At 42.7% G+C, this 19,075-nt stretch overlaps 1 protein-coding gene across 2 annotated transcripts in view; it reads right to left on the bottom strand.

Moving 5' to 3' along the window:
- Positions 1–2,247: 2,247 nt before the first annotated feature.
- RAD18 (RAD18 E3 ubiquitin protein ligase) overlaps positions 2,248–19,075 on the bottom strand; it is a 116,882-nt gene continuing 100,054 nt past the window's right edge. For both annotated transcript variants that reach the window (XM_032650337.1, XM_032650336.1), the window contains 2 exons: positions 13,788–13,850; positions 2,248–3,143 (listed from right to left, as the gene is read on the bottom strand). In XM_032650337.1, coding sequence (XP_032506228.1) covers positions 3,041–3,143; positions 13,788–13,850 — 166 coding nt within the window. In that variant the 3' untranslated portion in view covers positions 2,248–3,040. The remainder of the gene's footprint in view (positions 3,144–13,787; positions 13,851–19,075) is intronic.

The raw sequence follows: 19,075 nt of genomic DNA, 5'->3' as shown, positions 1-19,075 counted from the left end.
GCATCACGGGATGGAGGCGGGGGTGGGGTGTTGCCTCCAACATGCTGGGACCAGAGAGGGGAGCCCATGGCGCCTCCAAGAGTTGCAAAGGTGGCACACGAGAGGGGTGGCATTCTAACAACTTCTTGAAGCTAGAGCAGGCTGCCCCACTTACCTGCATGGCTGCCCAGAATCCTTCCCAGGCAAAAGCCTTGCCTCTTCGGTAAGCAAAGAAGAAATCGAGAAATGCCAGGCCATCTGGGAGCCAATGGGAGAGCACCTGCCCGGGTACTCCTTCCGAATTCTAGGTGCTGTTTTACACAGCAGGGTTCCAGCCACCTCCTCCTTCCAGGAGCTCAGAGGGAGCAGGGATGGCTACCCTGAGGTGCTGGGACACTTGGCCCAGGGCAGGATCAGGGCCTCCACCCCCAAACCAACACCAGGGTCTTCCTGGACTCTGGTGAAGTAGCCCTGCTGTCACCAGGACACAGGCAGCCCCAGAGCTGCTGGCACCGGTGGCAGGGGACTGGCTCTGAAATGCCAAACACAGGCATTAGGAACACTGGAAGGAACTGGGAACTGGGGGAAATTTTGCACAGAGAGAACAATTTTTTTTTTTTTTTTTTACATCTTTACTGGAGTATAATTGCTTTACAATGGTGTGTTAGTTTCTGCTTTATTTTTTTCATTTTTATTTTTTACATCTTTATTGGAGTATAATTGCTTTACAATGGTGTACTAGTTTCTGCTTTATAACAAAGTGAATCAGTTATACATATACAAATATCCCCATATCTCTTCCCTCTTGCATCTCCCTCCCTCCCACCCTCCGTATCCCACCCCTCTAGGTGGTCACAAAGCACCGAGCTGAACTCCCTGTGCTATGCGGCTGCTTCCCACTAGCTATCTATTTTACGTTTGGTAGTGTACATATGTCCATGCCTCTCTCTCACTTTGTCACAGCTTACCCTTCCCCCTCCCCATATCCTTAAGTCCATTCTCTAGTTGGTCTGTGTCTTTATTCCTTTCTTACCCCTAGGTTCTTCATGACATTATTTTTCTTAAATTCCATATATATATGTGTTAGCATACGGTATTTGTCTTTCTCTTTCTGACTTACTTCACGCTGTATGACAGACTCTAGGTCCATCCACCTCATTACAAATAGCTCAATTTCGTTTCTTTTTATGGCTGAGTAATATTCCATTGTATATATGTGCCACATCTTCTTCATCCATTCATCCAATGATGGACACTTAGGTTGTTTCCATCTCCTGGCTATTGTAAATAGAGCTGCAATGAACATTTTGGCACATGACTCTTTGAATTATGGTTTTCTCTGGGTATATGCCCAGTAGTGGGATTGCTGGGTCATATGGTAGTTCTATTTGTAGTTTTTTAAGGAACCTCCATACTGTTCTCCATACTGGCTGAACCAATTCACATTCCCACCAGCAGTGCAAGAGTGTTCCCTTTTCTCCACACCCTCTCCAGCATTTATTGTTTTTGATTTTTTGATGATGGCCATTCTGACTGGTGTGAGATGATATCTCATTGTAGTTTTGATTTGCATTTCTCTAATGATTAATGATGTTGAGCATTCTTTCATGTGTTTGTTGGCAGTCTGTATATCTTCTTTGGAGAAATGTCTATTTAGGTCTTCTGCCCATTTTTGGATTGGGTTGTTTTTTTGTTATTGAGCTGCATGAGCTGCTTGTATATTTTGGAGATCAATCCTTTGTCAGTTGTTTCATTTGCAAATATTTTCTCCCATTCTGAGGGCTGTCTTTTGGTCTTGTTTATGGTTTCCTTTGCTGTGCAAAAGCTTTGAAGTTTCATTAGCTCCCATTTGTTTATTTTTGTTTTTATTTCCATTTCTCTAGGAGGTGGGTCAAAAAGGATCTTGCTGTGATTTATGCCATAGAGTGTTCTGCCTATGTTTTCCTCTAAGAGTTTGATAGTTTCTGGCCTTACATTTAGGTCTTTAATCCATTTTGAGCTTATTTTTGTGTATGGTGTTAGGGAGTGATCTAATCTCATACTTTTACATGTACCTCTCCAGTTTTCCCAGCACCACTTATGGAAGAGGCTGTCCTTTCTCCACTGTACATTCCTGCCTCCTTTATCAAAGATAAGGTGACCATATGTGCGTGGGTTTATCTCTGGGCTTTCTATCCTGTTCCATTGATCTATATTTCTGTTTGAGAGAACAATTTCTGATCAACCCTTTCCAGTGATTTGTAGCTTGTACTCAACCATTCACAGGAGACTGTTTCAAGGACTTTATTTTAAATTGATATAGAGTCTATTCAGTGACAAAATTCACTTATTGCATTCTTTCCATTTAATAGCTGGGATTCAAAGTGTTATAGATTTGATTAACCCAAGTGAAAAAAAGACGAAGGAATCATTTGTAAGCGCGATTTCTGAAGAATATGCCTAATGTTTCAAAGTTCCTGTTTTGTGCCTTTAGGTTACAGTACTAACATCCTACTCCAAGTAAAGTGTGAGACACAGGTCTAACTAACAACCACATGAAACTCGGGCAACAACCATCCTGAAACAGCTGTAACACGCGCATCAGCCTCCAGGCCTCACGTGCTCACGCTCACGAGGACTTGAGTTAGGACATTCTACCTTTCCAGAAACACAGTGGCTCTGAATGCCTCAACCACTCCTTGTGGTAGAGGGGTTAAAGGATCCTTTTCTGAAGTTGGCTTCTCCATGGAAGAGGAGAATGGCTTAAGGACATTCTGAAATTTAGAAACAAAATCAAACAAAACCCTTTTGCCAAAAAGTCTGTCCTCTGCAAAGCCGGTGAATGTGTGGATGCCAGTATTTTTAGAGAGAGATGTTTTAGGGGTAGGAGGTAACTGACCAAGTGAGGATGCTTTCTAAGGTTTTTTTTTTTTTTCCTAATAAGGCAGAAAAGAATAAAGATCAGTTAAACATAACATTTAGAATGTAACATCTTCCCTTGGGCAATTATGAATATGAAATCACCATGGCAACAAAAGTACCATCTTCTCATGACTGCACTGGGAAAGTCAACAAACCCACACTAATTCCTGTTCCGCTTATTTCTTGGCTCGAGCTCAGCACTTTCAGCTGACCTCATGCGACGATTCTGTCTGGGACTTATTTCTGTGTCTTGAAGATCATATCTGAAAATGGAAGAAACAAAACGGCAGCTTAGAAAATGATGATCACTATTATTCCACAGCAGTTTCTGGTTTACAAGCCCCTTCCCATGTGTTTTTATGTGATCCTCCAAATAGCCTTCTACTCCACTGACAAGTCTGCTATGATAATTATTATGACTTTTATTATTTCCACTGCACAACTGAGAAAACAGGTGACTTAGCAAAGATCACAGATCATAAGTGACAGAGTTAGGAATTGAACTCCTTTCTTCTGAATCAGAATCGAGCAGCTTTACACTTCTGCTTCAGAGGCAGAAAGCTGCAGAAAATGTGCTTCCATGTTAACAACAAGATGAAGCCAGAGAGACGAACAAAATCATAACTTACCATGATCCTGTCAGACAGCTGAGGTTGTAATGGAACCAAGGAAACAAAATCCCCTCCCAAGAGAGATGAGCCACACGCATCCTTTCACTTCGGGCAGAGCACTGGGGAAAGGGGCGGCTGCCGCACAAGCAGGTGGGAAGACGCAAGTTGACGTTTTCTGGATTTTGCAGCACAGCCTGGTGCTGCGGGCCCCTGACACTGGAGCCTCAGCAGCGCTCCTTGAGACACTGACAGAGGGCAGGACACTGAAGAGGGCCCACGTGGGGCACAGGGGTAAAGCAGGGGATGGGGAGTGGCAGGGGTCAGGCTCTGCCTGATTTCCCAGGTTTGTCAGTGGAGTAGAAGGCTATTTGGAGGATTAAATGAAAACGCATGGGAAGGCACTTATAAACTAGAAAATGATGTAGAGAATAATAAGAGGTGATTTAAAGTATATGGGAGGGGCTTCCCTGGTGGCGCAGCGGTTAAGAATCTGCCTGCCAATGCAGGGGACACAGGTCTGAGCCCTGGTCTGGGAAGATCCCACATGCCATGGAGCAACTAAGCCCATGTGCCACAACTACTGACCCTGCACTCTAAAGCCCACGAGCCTCAAGTACTGAGCCTGTGTGCCACAACTACTGAAGCCTGCACGCCTAGAGCCCGTGCCCCACGAGAAGAGAAGCCACTGCAATGAGAAGCACCGCAACGAAGAGTAGCCCCCACTCACTGCAACCAGAGAAAGCCTGTGCGCAGCAACAAAGACCCAATGCAGCCAAAAATAAATAAATAAATAAAAATTAAAATAAATAAAGTGTACGGGAAGATGTGCATAGGTTAAATGCAAATATTACACCATTTTATATATGGGACTTGAGTATCTATGGATTTTGGTAACTGCAGCAGTGGGGGGCAGGGTCCTGGAACCAACCCTCATGGATTCTGAGGGATAACTGTAATCTCAATATTGAGTCTTCCTTACACCTGCTCAAATCTGTTGTTGAGCCTCTTAGTGAAATTTTCATTTCAGCTATTTTGTTTTTCAACTCCAGAATTTCTATTTTTAAAAAATAATTTCTGGGCTTCCCTGGTGGCGCAGTGGTTGAGAGTCCGCCTGCCGATGAGGGGGACACGGGTTCGTGCCCCGGTCCGGGAGGATCCCACATGCCGCGGAGTGGCTGGGCCCGTGAGCCATGGCCGCTGTGCCTGCGCGTCCAGAGCCTGTGCTCCGCAATGGGAGAGGCCACGGCAGTGAGAGGCCCGCGTACCGCAAAATAAATAATTTCTATTTCTTTACTGGTATCCTCTATTTGGTGAGACACTGTTCTCATACATCCCTTTAGTCCTTTGATCAGAGTCAGAACAGCTGATTTCATTGGTTGCTTCTCCCCCGCCCCGGTGTGTATAGGCCACAGTTTCTTGTTTCTTTGTTTATGTCTAATATTTTGTTGAAAACTGGACACTTTTACCAATATACTGTGGCAACTATGGGAATTAGATTTTCCTCCTTCCTCAGCGTCTGTTCATGTTGGTGTCTGCTGCTGTTTGTTAAGTGACTTTCTGAACTCCTGTAAATATACATTCTTTGCTGTGTGAGACCACTGACGTGTCTGCTACATGAGCTTAGTGGTCAGCTAATGATTAGACAGAACTTTCCCTAATTGCCTGGAACCAATATAACACAGAAGCCCTTGTCACAATCAGTCTTTGCCAAGGGACTCTGTGTGTTGGGGCATGCATTCAGCACTTGGGGGACAACTCCGCCTTAGCCTCTCCTTTCAGCTTGCATGGAGCCTCATAGTCAGCTCAAGGTGAGAGATTAGGATCCTCTCAGGTCTCTCCTGCGCACACACAGAGCCCTAAGCATGCGTGTGACTTTCCAGAGCCACAGGAATACATAAGAGCTGGTCAAAGCCCCAATGGAAATCTTATTTTCCAGCCTTTCCTTTAAGCTTTTTGCTTAACATATTGTTTGCCCCAACTGTTATCTACCTCACATGGCTATGAAGTTAATCAATTGTCTCTAATTGTTTTAAACAAACACCTCGGGGAAAAAGAGGCTTTTCGTACTGGGTGAGCTCCAAGTCAGGTAGACAGTCTTGCAAGTGGGAGTCCTCCAGGAAACCACCAGACAGATCAAATAATAATTCTCTGGGAATGAGGCTGTGAAGGCGCTCCAACTCCGTTCTGCCCTTTCTGCGGGCTGCCAGGCTGCTGGTCCTCATCACGACAGCACACTACTGGCTCCCAAGGCCGCTGCCGGGCTAGAGAGAGGGGGGTGGGAACAGGGGAAGTCAAATCACCACAAAGCTCACTGTTCTAACTAAAATTCAGATATTTTTCTTGAAGAAATGCTCCTTGGATTGTTGCTTTCTTTGGTTAATTTTCAGTTTTGAAAAAGTTGATTCTGCCAAGTTTTGTCAATTTTGTCATTGCTTTTACAGAGAGAATTTCCAGACGTCCTTATTTCACAACGTCTCCTGAATGTTTTCTCCTTTATCTTTTTAATTCTTTTCCCCCAGCTTTTAACTCATGGTCTTAATATCTCTAAATTTTCACAAGTCAAATTTCTCATCTTTTTTTTCCCTAAATAAATAAATTTATTTATTTACTTATTTTTGCCTGCGTTGGGTCTTCGTTGCTGCGCATGGGCTTTCTCTAGTTGCAGCGAGCAGAGGCTACCCTTCGTTGCGGTACGCGGGCTTCTCATTGCGGTGGCTCCTCTTTGTTGCAGAGCACGGGCTCTAGGCGCGTGGGCTCAGTAGTTGTGGCTCGCGGGCTTAGTTGCTCCGCGGCATGTGGGATCTGCCCGGACCAGGGCTTGAACCCGTGTCCCCTGCATCGGCAAGCGGATTCTTAACCACTGCGCCATCAGGGAAGTCCCAAATTTCTCATCTTAATATTTTATTGCCATTTATTTATTTGGCTTCTGGGTTTTTTTTTTTTTTAATGGGATGTTCCCCCTTATATTTAACTTTATAAAATTACTGTTTCTTTGCTCTCTTACCTTGTTTTTAATTTCCTTCTAAAATTTTAAGTAATGTGTTTCTCCCATATTTCCCCTCTTTGATTTGCCTTCACAATAGCTGGCAACAAACATGGTTATAGTGTTAGTGGAAGAAGCAGCCTCTACCATAAGCATGGGCTTGAAGCAGAGTCCCTAGCAAGCAAGGATCTCAAGGTTCTCCAAGAGTAATTCTCTAAAAGGCCTCATCCTCAAAGATGCAGGGATCCTAATAGGATAAACCACCTCAAGATTTTTTTCCAAGCATGTAACACACTTATTTACTAGAATGATGACACTTAATAACATGGCCCAAACACAACAGGCTTTTAAATTCTTAGCCTCTGGAAGGTATAATCAATGGATTTTTGAGCAAACTTTGCCAACTGAATGCTGTTAGCCAATTGGGGATACTCCTGTGGTGGACCATGGTGAGAGGCATCAGGAAGCCCTGAATCTACTGAACACAGAAGCCATACCTGGGAGATGTGGCCATCTATGACCAGCCTGCTTCCAGTATACACTATTACCAGGATTTACCTGGGCAGAATAAGGGCCATTTAAAGAGGGAAGAGGTTTCTGATTCTTCTTCTTTTGTTTTTGGTTCTTTTTTTTTTGGAGACACTAGATTGGTTGTTTCCCTGCTGTAAGTACTTTCAATTTTTTAAGCACCGTATGGGGCAAAGGGCCCGTCCAGAATACTAGTGCATAAGCTTGAAGAAGGACCCAAAACGGACAAGTATGACATGGAAGGCAAGTTACAGGCCAGTTTCTCAACATAACAACAAAACATCTTAAACAAAATATTGAGAAACCAAGTCTAGCAACATACAAAAGAGTTAATACACCATCAACAAATTAGGTTTATTTCAAGAATGCAATCTTGATTTAACATGCAAAAGATCAATGTAATTCACCACATTAACAAAATAAAGGAGAAAAATCACATACTCTTCTCAATATATTCAATATAAAACATAAAACACTTGAAAATATTCATCATCCATTTATGTTAAAAACTAGGAATATAAGGTAAAAATATTGAATGCTTTCCCACTAAGATTGGGAATAAGAAGAGGATATCCTTATTACCACTTCTAGTTAACATCTAAATAGCAGTCCTAAACTGTTCAATTAAGCATTAACAAAGACTTTAGAAAAGGTATTATATTGAGATGACATGGTTATAGATGTTGAAAAAATACACAACCCTATAGGGTATCAGAATTATTAAGTAAATTTATCAAAACTCGTGAATATTGGGTTAATGTAAAAATTTAATTTGCTTCATATATTAGCAACAAGCAATTAGAAAATAGTAAACAAGCAACAAAAGAATACTATTTTTAATAACATAGTTATCAGAGGAATGCAAATTTAAATCACAATGAGACGCCACCAGACCCTATGAAGGAGAATGACTAAAATGAAAAAACTAAGAATGCCCATCATTGATGAGGAAATGGAACTTCTGGACCGCCCACTGTGGATGGGAGTTTAAACTGGCGTGAGCACTTTGGAAAAATGTCTGGGCGAAGCTACTGGATACATGCACATCCTAACACCCAGCTATACCACTCCGCAGTATATACTCAAAAGAAACAAAAGCACATGCACCAAAGGACATTGAACAGTTACGTTCCTGACATCCTTATTCATGACAGCCAAAAACTCGAAAAAATATATCTAGCAAAAGTAGTATGGGTAGAAAAATGGTGACTTATTCATACAGTGGAGTATTACAGAGCAGAGGTTCTCAAACTTTGGCCTGCAGCAGGATCACCTGAGGGCCTCTTAAAACACAGGTTGATGGGCCCCATCCCCAGAGTCTCTCATTCAGAAGGTCTGGTGTGGGGCTCAAGAATTTCCCTTTCTAATATATTCCCAGGTGATACAAATGCTGCTGGTCAGGAAACCACACTTTGAAAGCCACCGCTCTAGACAAAGCAGTGAAAAATAACAAACTACCGTGATATGCAACCATGGAAAAATCTCACACCTGTAATGTTGTCTCCAAGAGTGCACACTATACGAGTCCATTTATAAGCAATTTAAAACCAGGCAAAATTAACCCATGGTGATGGAAGCCAGAACCGTGCTTACCTCTGGGAGGAGACACGAGTCGGCTCTTAGAATGCCAGGAATGTTCCACATCCACATCTGGGTGGTGACCTTGGTGGCCCCCCATGATCCACACCTCCTGCCTTTGTGCAATCCCCTTCCCTAGCGCCTGGGGCTGGCCTTGTGACTTACTTTAACCAACAGGATGTGCCCGAAGTGATACAGCACAAGTTTCAGGACTAAGTCTTAAGAAGGCTAAGAGATTTTTGTATTTGCACGTCTTGGGAGCTGTATCAGTCTGGGTCCAATCAGGACCATGATAACTTGAACGGAAAAGTTTAGTATAAAGAATTACTAACTGTAACAGAGGACTGGAGTAACGAGGGGTTGGCTAGTAAGAAGGAAAGAGAATCCTGAAGAATATATTACAGAAAGAGTAGAAATAAGGAACAGCTGCTACTCAGGGTTGAGATGCAGCACCCCAGGAAGAGCCCTCTCCCCAGACAGATCCAGACACCTGCGTGGAGAGGGCATGGCTGTGGCTAACTGAGTCAGAGCAATGAGCTGCTGGCCAGGGTACACTGTAGGACCAGGCACTGGGGAAGGCCTGCAACCAAGAGGCAAAACCCCTTCTTCCTGCAAGGTCTCTCCAGTGCCCTTACTGATAAAACTTAACATCAGGAGAGCCGGCAAAGGAAAACTATTTAAAGGGCCCAATTCAGTTTTCACAGAGCAGGCAAAAAGGATGAATTTGGAACTGAGGCAGTAAACTGATAACTGGCACAGGGGCCCTGAGCCTCCATATACAAAATCCCAGCTATCCTGCTGGAAAGACCACATGGAGAGACCACGCGGAGAAACCACATGGAGAAGAACAGGCTCCCAGACTACATGGAAAGACAGAGAAGTCCAGACACCTCAGCGGAACATCACCTCCGGCCGCCCTGCCAGTTGGCTACGTGCCACATAAATAACCACCAGCAGCCTGAGGCCAGCCCAGACTGAAGAATCAGAAGCAAATGAAGTGGCTGCGGCTTAAGCTCCTAAATTTCCGGGTGACTTGTTACATGGCAATTAAAAACTGAACAGAAACTTTCTGTTCAATTGGTTTTGGTAATCTACTGCTACATTCTCATGAAATAGCACAATCCCTCATTTGGTCATGATTCTAGATCTGGGCAGGGCTCAGAATAGACAGCTTAACTGGGTCTGGAGGATCCACTGTGAGGAAGGCTCACTCGCACGGTGGCAAGTTGGAGCTGGCTGCTGACTGGGAGCTCGGCTGGAGGGAGGGCTGGGCCTCCGTTCTCCTCCAGCTGTCCTCTCTCCATGCCCGGGGTGGGCTTCTCAAAGCAGAGGGGCTGGGTCCAAGAAGCATCATCCTAAAAGTGAGTGTTTGGAAAGGACAAGCCCCGCTGTGCAAACGCTTACCAAACTTCTTCTCACATCACATGGCCAAACCCAGAATCAACGTGGGCCTCGGGAGTGTGAATACTGGAGGCGCGTGATTCACCGGGGCCACCAAAGTGACCCTAACCTCAGGGGTATTCAGTTGTAAAGATTCATCAAGCTGTACACTTAAGATGTGCATACATTAATAATAGTTATTAATAAGTAGTAGTTAATGAAGTTCACTCCTCCAAAGACAGCCAAACTACTAACAGTCCTCCCTCAGAAAATGCGACGGGCTCATTAGCACACTGCAAATGACTCCTCATGGGGTTAGGGTGAAAGGCAGATCATCAAGAGAGAAAATGAGTCTTCCTTTTCTGGTTTTATAATACTAGAAAAAGCTATTTCCTAAAAAAAGATTTTTAAGGCACTAAGAGAGAAAGGATTAAAAAATATCTGTAAGTGGCAATCCTCATCCATTCACAGATTCCTGAAGCCACGTAAGCCGTGTCACTAACAGCTAGAATCCCCCAGGGAGTGTGTTCAGATCCAATGAATACTGACTGACATATTCAATCCCTCATACGCCTACTGAGTGCCCTCCATGGGTCCCCCCAGGCACCATGCGGGACGTGGGGTATAATGAACATCTGCTCTAGGAAGCACGTCGGGTGGTAAGCGCCCACTGTTGCGGAAGCAGGGGAGCAGCCAGGGGCTTCTGGGAAGAGCTGGGAAGGAAGGAATGACAACTGTCGCCCGAAGAAAGGGGAAAAGGCAACTCAGGCGGAAGCAACAGCAGGTACAAGGCAGCATGACTTTGAAGCCAATGTGAGTAGTTCAGCCAGGCTGCAACAAGGCGGGGCGGGGACGGGAGGAAGGACAGTCCAGGAGCCAGCAGGTAGGCTGGGGCCATGGATGGAAGAGCCTTGGATGCTGGTGAGTCCCTGCAGGACTTTACCACAGAGAGAACACAGCATATTTTAGGTCTCATGGGCAGAATGAAGCGTACTGACTAGAGGCAGAGAGGCAGCTGGATGGCTGTGGTAGGAAGCCAGAGAGAAGAGCAAAGGGCCTGCGTGGGCCGTGGCACAGAGGGGCCAACAGAGACAGTTCAGGGGTCGTCCACAGCCCCGCTACTCAACGTGGGGCCCCAGAAGCAGCGTCAGAAACACTGGGGAACATGCTAAAATGTAAACTCCTGAGCCCTAGCCCAAATCTCCTGAATCCTGATCTCAGGACTGAGTGGAGCCCAATAATCCGTGTTTTAACAAGTCCTCCAAGTGATCTTGATGTAAATTTAAGTCTGAGGACCACTTATCTATAGGACCTCGCAATCGCTGCAGGTGAGAGGTAAGGGACAGTGAGAAGTTGAAGATGATTCTTAGGTTTCTGATGGAACAGTGGGCCAGACGGTGATACCACCATTCACTGAGGGAGGGGACAATGGAAGAGGAGCAGGTCAGGAGAGAAGGGACTCAGAGCCTCCGAGGAGACATTCCCCACATTTTATGCATAAGGAAGATGAAATCTGAAAACGTGAAATGATTGACCTGGACCATTTTTCTTCCTATTTTCATTCTGTTCAATGTAAATATATCCTGTAGCTCAAAATGGTAAGAGGAACCAATATTAACAGATATAAGAACCCAAGACCAGTCTGCAGAAAACAGGGTTTTGTATTGGGTTTTGTTTTGGGTTTTTTCGCTGCTTATGAAAATACTGCTTTATATGGGGGCATTGTGTTGCTAATAGAACCTCTCAATCATTTATGGAATTAGGAGAACGTGTAGGGGCTGAAGTAGTATGTTCTAGGACTAATATCTCAAATATGCCACTTGTGGTACCACAAAATGCCTGTAAGCTTAAGATGGGTATTTGTAGAACTATCACATTTTGTTGAAAATAAAGCTGTGCAGCCTTTTCCTGATTCTGCTCCTAAAGCTACACTGTGGCATAAGCTGGTTTAAACTGCTCTACACTTGGCTGAAACCAGGAAGCCTGAATTCTTACCCCAGCACAGGCCAGTAACTAGCTGTGGACCTCAACCTCATCAACTTACCTCTCTGGAGCTCAGCCTCCTTCTCTATAAAATGAAGGGACTGGACTAGATGAGCACTTACATCCTTCCAGCTTTAACATTTATTATCTGTGAGGATCAAGCGATGGGATTTGTTTTCTAAGTGATTTCTTATAATAATGACTTTAAGAGGTCATCATTGCCAAGAATGGGCTTGGACTCAGGAATTTTGGGCTACAGCTTGTCACAGCCATTGACGTCAGGGTTTAGTTTAGCATAAACAGGGGGATTCCTGGTACAAGAGGAAGTAGTTAGCTAACGAGTGGCCTCCTCTCCTAGAATTCAAAGTTCAATAATGCTTAGGTGAGACTAATGCAGCCACAATCTCAAACTTTCATAAAACGCTACTGTTTGAGCCGCCAAATATCTCATTGGCCTGAAAAACCTACTCATAATGCTTTCCCTGGATATACCACACTTTTCCATTCTCCCAGTGATTCAGCTACAATACCACAAAATGTCAGCACAGGAAACCTCATTCTTGGGAAAGACAATTTAGCTTTAATGGTCCATAGAGCTGAATTTTGACATAGATTAAAATCTCAGCTCCATCACTTATCACTTATTGCTAAGTGACCTTGGATGGAGATTTACCTCTTTCAGCCTCAGAGAGGCTTTCAGAAAGGTGAAGATGTCAAGAACATCAGATGCTGCTAAGAAGTCAAAGGAGATGAAGTCTAAAAAGTTGTCCTTTGGAGTTAGCCACATAGAGGTCTTCAATGACTTCAATGAAGGCTATTTCAGAAGAAGGATGGGTCTGGCTGAGGATGTTGATGAGTCAGTGGGAGATGAAGAATGGAAACTGCAAGTAGAGGCCACCTACTGAGAAAGGAAGGAGAGACACGAGAGCAGCTTCAGGATGAGACTGAGTGAGGTGGTAGTTAGTCAGTTGGTTTCAAGATGGGAGAGATTCGGGCTTGCTGAAAACCTAACGAGAGAGAGAGAGAGAGAGAGAGAGAGAGAGAGAGAGAGAGAGAGAGAGAGAGAGAGAGAGAGGACAGGAGAGGGAGAGATGCCTAAATGAGAGAAGAGAGAACGCGTAACATTCCTGACAAGAGGGTAGGAATGAGGTAGGAGAAACTAGACTCTATAATAAAGAGGCAGCCCTTTATTATAAAATGAAGAAATTATAAAAGGAGGGATAAAATATGTACAAACACAGGCAGATTTATACATTTGGTGTTGGAAAGATGAGGATTCCCATACAATGGCTTCTATTTTCTCTACAAAGGAAGAGAAAAGGTCTTCAGCTAGGCTGGAGCCACTGAAAAGAATTGAGAAGGGTTCAAGTAATCCTTGTGAAGAACAAAACAAAGAAATAATCACAGAAACAGTAAAAGTGCTAGGCAGTTTTGAGGGCCCACTTGTGGTATGTGAGCTTCATGATATTTTAGTGGAACAAATCTGCCCAGTTGTACTACAGTCTTATGACTGGCAACATTTAGGAAAGGGTTAAAAGTTTTCTAAAGAGTCTAAGCCAGTGTTTAAGGCCTGACTGTTAATTCCTATTAATTGCCCATTGGAACAATTTATCTTTAGAAAAACAACTTCTGACAAGTAACTGGAGTTATTACACTAAGATTCCATTTCTAAGCAGAAATATATAGAAACAAGTAGTGAACTGGAAATCTTTACCTTGATTTTTGTGAATTATTACTTGCTTAAGTCAGTAAGCACAAATATTCTTTGGTTTGAAAATCAACTGTATAGAATTATAATTTATCAGGTCAAAGTACATGCTTATTTTGTGATTATGAGAACTCACTTATGCGATGCTTCCCAGGCTTCCTCTTCTTCTAGAAGATCTCTTATGATGTCTGAACTGGAACTAAAAGGACATGTACATCAATATTACCAGACAATAAAAAGACTGTGGTTCCATTCATATAAAATTCTAGAAAATGCAAGCTAATCTCTAGTGACAGAAAGCAAACCAGCAGACCAGTGGTTACCTGCAGGGGGCAGGGGGTGGGCAAGGAGGGACTACAGAGTGGCTCAAGGAAACTTTGGTGATGGATAGGTCGTCACCTTGACTGTGCTGACGACTTCACAGTACACATGTGACAAAAGTCGTCAAATCGTGTGCTTTAAATATTTGCAGTTTATTATACATCAATTTCAATGAAGCTGTAAAAAAAAACTTAATTAATCAGCAATAATAAAGAAAAAAATATCCCTAAAGCTTAAATAAACGCCTCAGTAAAAAAAAACCTGGATTCGAATGGAATATAATCGTGAGCCTTTTCAATTTCAATTTATGGCAACCAAAGATCAAATCATGTTTTAAAAACTGCAGTTTAGTAATGAAATTCACAAGAGATATTAAGTTCCTAAGTGTCTGTTAGTCCCTCTGTAACCAAATAAAGTAAAATGTAATTAATTTGAACTGTGCTAATGCTGTAATTTGTTATAATGCAACTTAGTTTAAAGTGCTACGTAATCTTTAGCCTATCTGTGCAGGGCAGGGCGGGAGGCAGGGGAGCAGAGTAAATAAGGATAGAGAGGACAGGTATTACTTCTTTAAAAGAAAAATGTTTTAAGGCTTTTAGCATCTTGTTCTTACCCAACTAAATTTCTTGTGTGTGTGTGTGTGTGTGTGTGTGTGTGTGTGTGTGTGTGTGTGTGTGTGTGTATTAGGAAAAAAAAGCATTTCTCTAGGCATCCAAGACACATAAGACACAGAATGTCATGGGCAGTGTATGGGACAACTCAAATAGTCGTCACAACCCCCAGGATAAAGAAGGCTCAAACAAAGGACTAACTCTCTCTCAGGCAAGAGACAACAGGTTTGGAAATGTTAGTGCCAATCTCATTTCTAGTGATATTCTAAGAGATAACAACAGTTTAAAAATTATGAAGACTTAAAGTGTCAGTGAATCATTCTCAACCACTTCTGAAAAACTACTTTGAAGCAGTGTTTGCCTACAGTGCCTGAACAACAAAAATAAGGGGCAACAGTCAATAAACGTAGTTCTGTACCAAACATTTTACTCAAGGGATGTCCCCAGTTCCCAAGCCCCTCAAGGAGCTACACGCAGGGCGCCCCTGACTGTATGTAGCTTGTGTGTACAATGGCCTATGTGTAAGCGCTCCATTCGCATTGCAATGTAGTGACCCTCCAGTACAGTGAGCACAATTCAGCATGAGGTTCCTCAAAGGGGAGAAGCAAAACTCCTCGTATTTGTGGATCGAGAAAACATGTAACAACAGTGAAGTATCGTAAATTTAGCGATACTGTTAATTTATATTTTATCCATTAGAGAAGCACATAAATACATTTTAAAAAGAGTAGTACATACGCCTGTGAGACACTCTCGATTATGTCCATGGATAATTCTTGATATGCATATGCTTTTGCAGACCAGCTGCAATCATTCTTTCAGGTCCCTGGGACAGGAACCATTGACCTAACCTGTCAGGGTATCTAAGCATCTACTACTCTTACACTGAGGATGGCCCCCTGCTCAAATGCAAGTGTCCCTGAAAATAATAACACGTTAATTTATCATCAGTCGTTTTCACCTTAGTATATACAAGCCTATTATAAGCTTTCCCATTAAACAGCTAGCTAAATATAGTGTTCATTAGGAGAGGAGAGGAAAAAGCAGAAGACCCTCAAGGAGACACAAGGCAGATTTCACCAACTTCATTATTTTCCTAAGAGACAGACCCACCTGGCCACTCGCCGGGGAGGGCTAGCATACACTGCCACCCTTATTCCCATAGAAGAGGTCTAAACCTTTCCGTTCACAAGATCCCAACCTTTGTTAATCCTTACTTTGGTGGTAACTACACCAACTTTATCAAGAAAACTGAAGCTGTTTATGGGAGATTTTCATTTCCTTCTCTCTACGCCAAGTGATACTGATACCATCACCTGCTCTTCCCTACCTGAACAGAGATAGGGCAGTGTCTCTCAACCTTTTTCCATGACTGCCCCCACTCCCCACACCTAAGAAGTCTTTTCAGAGCTTTTTTTTTTCCCTAATTGCCCCTCCATGAAATTTTAATACCACAAACATAATGTATATTTGTTTACATACTATGTGTGTGTATACATGCTTTACACGCAGAGTAACATTTTCTTTTTAACCATCTAGCCCCCCCCCCCCGCAATTCCCACCCCTTGGGGGGTGAAATCGCTCCTACTGAGAACCCATGAGCTAGGGGAATGGGAGAAAGGGGCGCTCATATAGCTCTAGGTCCTGGCAGGTATCACATCACTAGAGAAACAGTAAAGTCGGCTTCCTGCTGACACCCTCCAACACACACATACAATTTTTTTTCAACAGGAAGGTTACAAAGCATCCCTACTCTTCCAGCTAAGTAAGCAGGACGGCCAAGCCTGTCAAATAACCTATTAGTCTGTGATCAATTAACCTCCGGGCTTTCAAATCATCAGTACAAATCACCGATTTGTTGAAGGAAAATACTTGCGGAGCATTAAGGACACACACTACTTCAGTGAAAACAGATGGTACAGGAGGTTTACAAGACACATCTCAGAAGTGGTCTGCAATCTCCTCTTCGTCTGCAACTTCAATACTACCAACTAGCACGACACACAGTGCCTCGATTTCCTCAGTTCTCATCACCTTTCCCTCTACTCCAGCTCAGTCACTAACCTGACGATAACCAGATCACTAAACTGAATGACAGAAAGTTTGCGAGGCTTGACGTTTACCTAAAATGAAGTTTCAGCATATTTTGCTATGTCTGCTGCTCCAATTCTAGTCCCCACTAAGAAACTGTGAGCTGATGCTGACTAATACAATTAAAATAGCAGACAGAAATGTCCATTCCTTTTTAAGGTAATGTACTTACTATATTCCACTCAAAAGCCACATTCCTGAAATTAAACATACTGTCTCACAAACAGGATTTTACAAAGAGACTACCGGGCAAAACAGGCAGTGTTACTAAAAGTATCACTCTCAGATCTCTTCCTTGTGTATAGCAGTAATTCGTATTTTTGAAATCTTAATCATTTTAATGTGCCTTGGAGATCAAAAATTCCTTTCACACACTTTCAAGACATCTAAACAATCCTCCACAGGAGAAAATAAATTACTCCCTCCAGTATACCCAGAGTCAGGGCACGCACAAGCCTACACAGCTGTAGCTTTTAATTCTCAGACAAGAAATTTTTTCAGAGTAAACTTCAGGTTCCCTACAATTTGGGTTTGAAACACTCCGGGAGACCATGATTTAAGAAGCCAGATGAGTAGGGAGTCTGGAACTTGAACATTAGAGCTCCCTGTGGGAGGGTGTTCAAATCGTGCTGTCTGATGTCACCATCCAGACCAGGCTAGAGTGGACATTATTATACAAATTAAATACATGAGATAAAGGTTTATAGGCAAAAAAAATATGAATCTTTAATTCTATGGAATTCCCAGCCCCTGTACAGGAAGAGTCTAGTAGCTCTATTTGGAACACCCACACTCAATTTTTCATACCATGTAGACTTCATTTTCAGCTCAAACTTTCCGAAGTGTAAGCTCAACTGCTTTCTTCTTTGTTTGCTGGCTGCTGGCTGTTCTTTGTCCTAGTTGGTCCTTCTATAATATTTTACTCTTGTCATTCTCTGATCAAAAGTAGTGGCATAACATCTTATCAGGTGAAGGAAAACAGTTTCTTTGCTTATTTCTCTTGCAGCCTTCTATTTCTACCAGTCAAGATTTTACCACCAAAGCTGAAAAGTGACATACCAAGTTCCTCTGGCAAAGGGATGACTGCTCGTACTACCCAGGGGAAAAAAGTCACAGGTTTCAGTGTTGGACAAAGTCAAGGTTTCAGTCTTGTTTCTGTCATTTAGTGTACCCTGGGCAAGCTACTTAATCTTTCCAAGTCTCAATATCCTCACCTGTAAAGTCAGGATAATAAGACATATAGTTCAAAGGAATATTTTAAAGATTAACCAATATAATACACAGAATGTTTAGCATAGAGCTTGGCACACAGTAAGTGTTCAATAAACGCTGCATCCATTTTCATAAACCAGATTTGGGTCTGAATTACCCAAATAACTGCCTCAGCACCATGCTTCACTTTGCCCTAGGAGACCAGATCACTATGTGCTGTTTTAATCTTTAATCTTTGGTTTCTATGACACCAGGGTGCAAATTCATCAGCACTTTTTATTTATCCAGCATGGCAGGTACACAGGGTACTGTGGGGTAGGTAAAATGCAAACATCTGCTATAAAAATCCTGCGGATTAAAGATTACTTACAAGTGGAATTTTTCTATTATCTACTAGTTACTCTCCACCAATCCCCACCCCACCCCCAAATCTCCCCTCATAATTGTGGCATTAATTTGAGCACGGTTGAGTATATCCAACTTAAAAAAATACCTCTTTAAGGGCTGATCACTGGAAGACTGATGGACAGCATATAAGCCCACTAGACAACGGTACTTAAATAAATGCTACCAGCTCCATGAATCCTTCCTCAGACCCCTGTTTCAAATACTCTGTTCTACAGGGTGAGCAACAACTTATGTGCCAAGTATTTTAGCAGGTGGCTCACAGTAACATTAGAATAGTAAACATCCTAGGTTGAAAAACAAAAATCACTCAATGACAAAACAAAAAATTACCATTTTGTTAGCAGTTACTTCTACAAATCACTGTGATGACTAGTTTATATACACTAGCTTTAATTCATATAAGCACCCTAGGTTTTATCCCCAATTGACAGGTAGACAAAAACTCAGAGAAACTAAAGGGAAAAGAGGGATGTTTTCATGCTCTCCACTAGATCTAGAAAAAGATAAAATGAAGAAAGCTCCAGATTCAGATATAAGAAAAATATAATAACAGAACGAACTTATTATCAAGTAATATGTGGAAAATCCTTAATAAGAGCTGAAATGTTCAATTTACAAAGAATTCACAATACATGATCACCTCATTTGCTTTTAGAAGCACCCAGAGAAGTTGGCAGGGCACAGACACTATCATCCTATTTTATCAACGAGGAAACTGAAGCCCAGGGAAATTAATTCAATAATCTACCACGTGCCAGGCACCCTGCTAGAGGCGCAAATC

This window comes from Phocoena sinus, chromosome 11, assembly GCF_008692025.1.
Source record: "Phocoena sinus isolate mPhoSin1 chromosome 11, mPhoSin1.pri, whole genome shotgun sequence".
In the NCBI taxonomy this organism is placed as follows: domain Eukaryota; kingdom Metazoa; phylum Chordata; class Mammalia; order Artiodactyla; family Phocoenidae; genus Phocoena; species Phocoena sinus.
The sequence above is the reverse complement of the archived record's forward strand: the minus strand, read 5'-3'. Positions and strand labels throughout refer to the sequence as shown.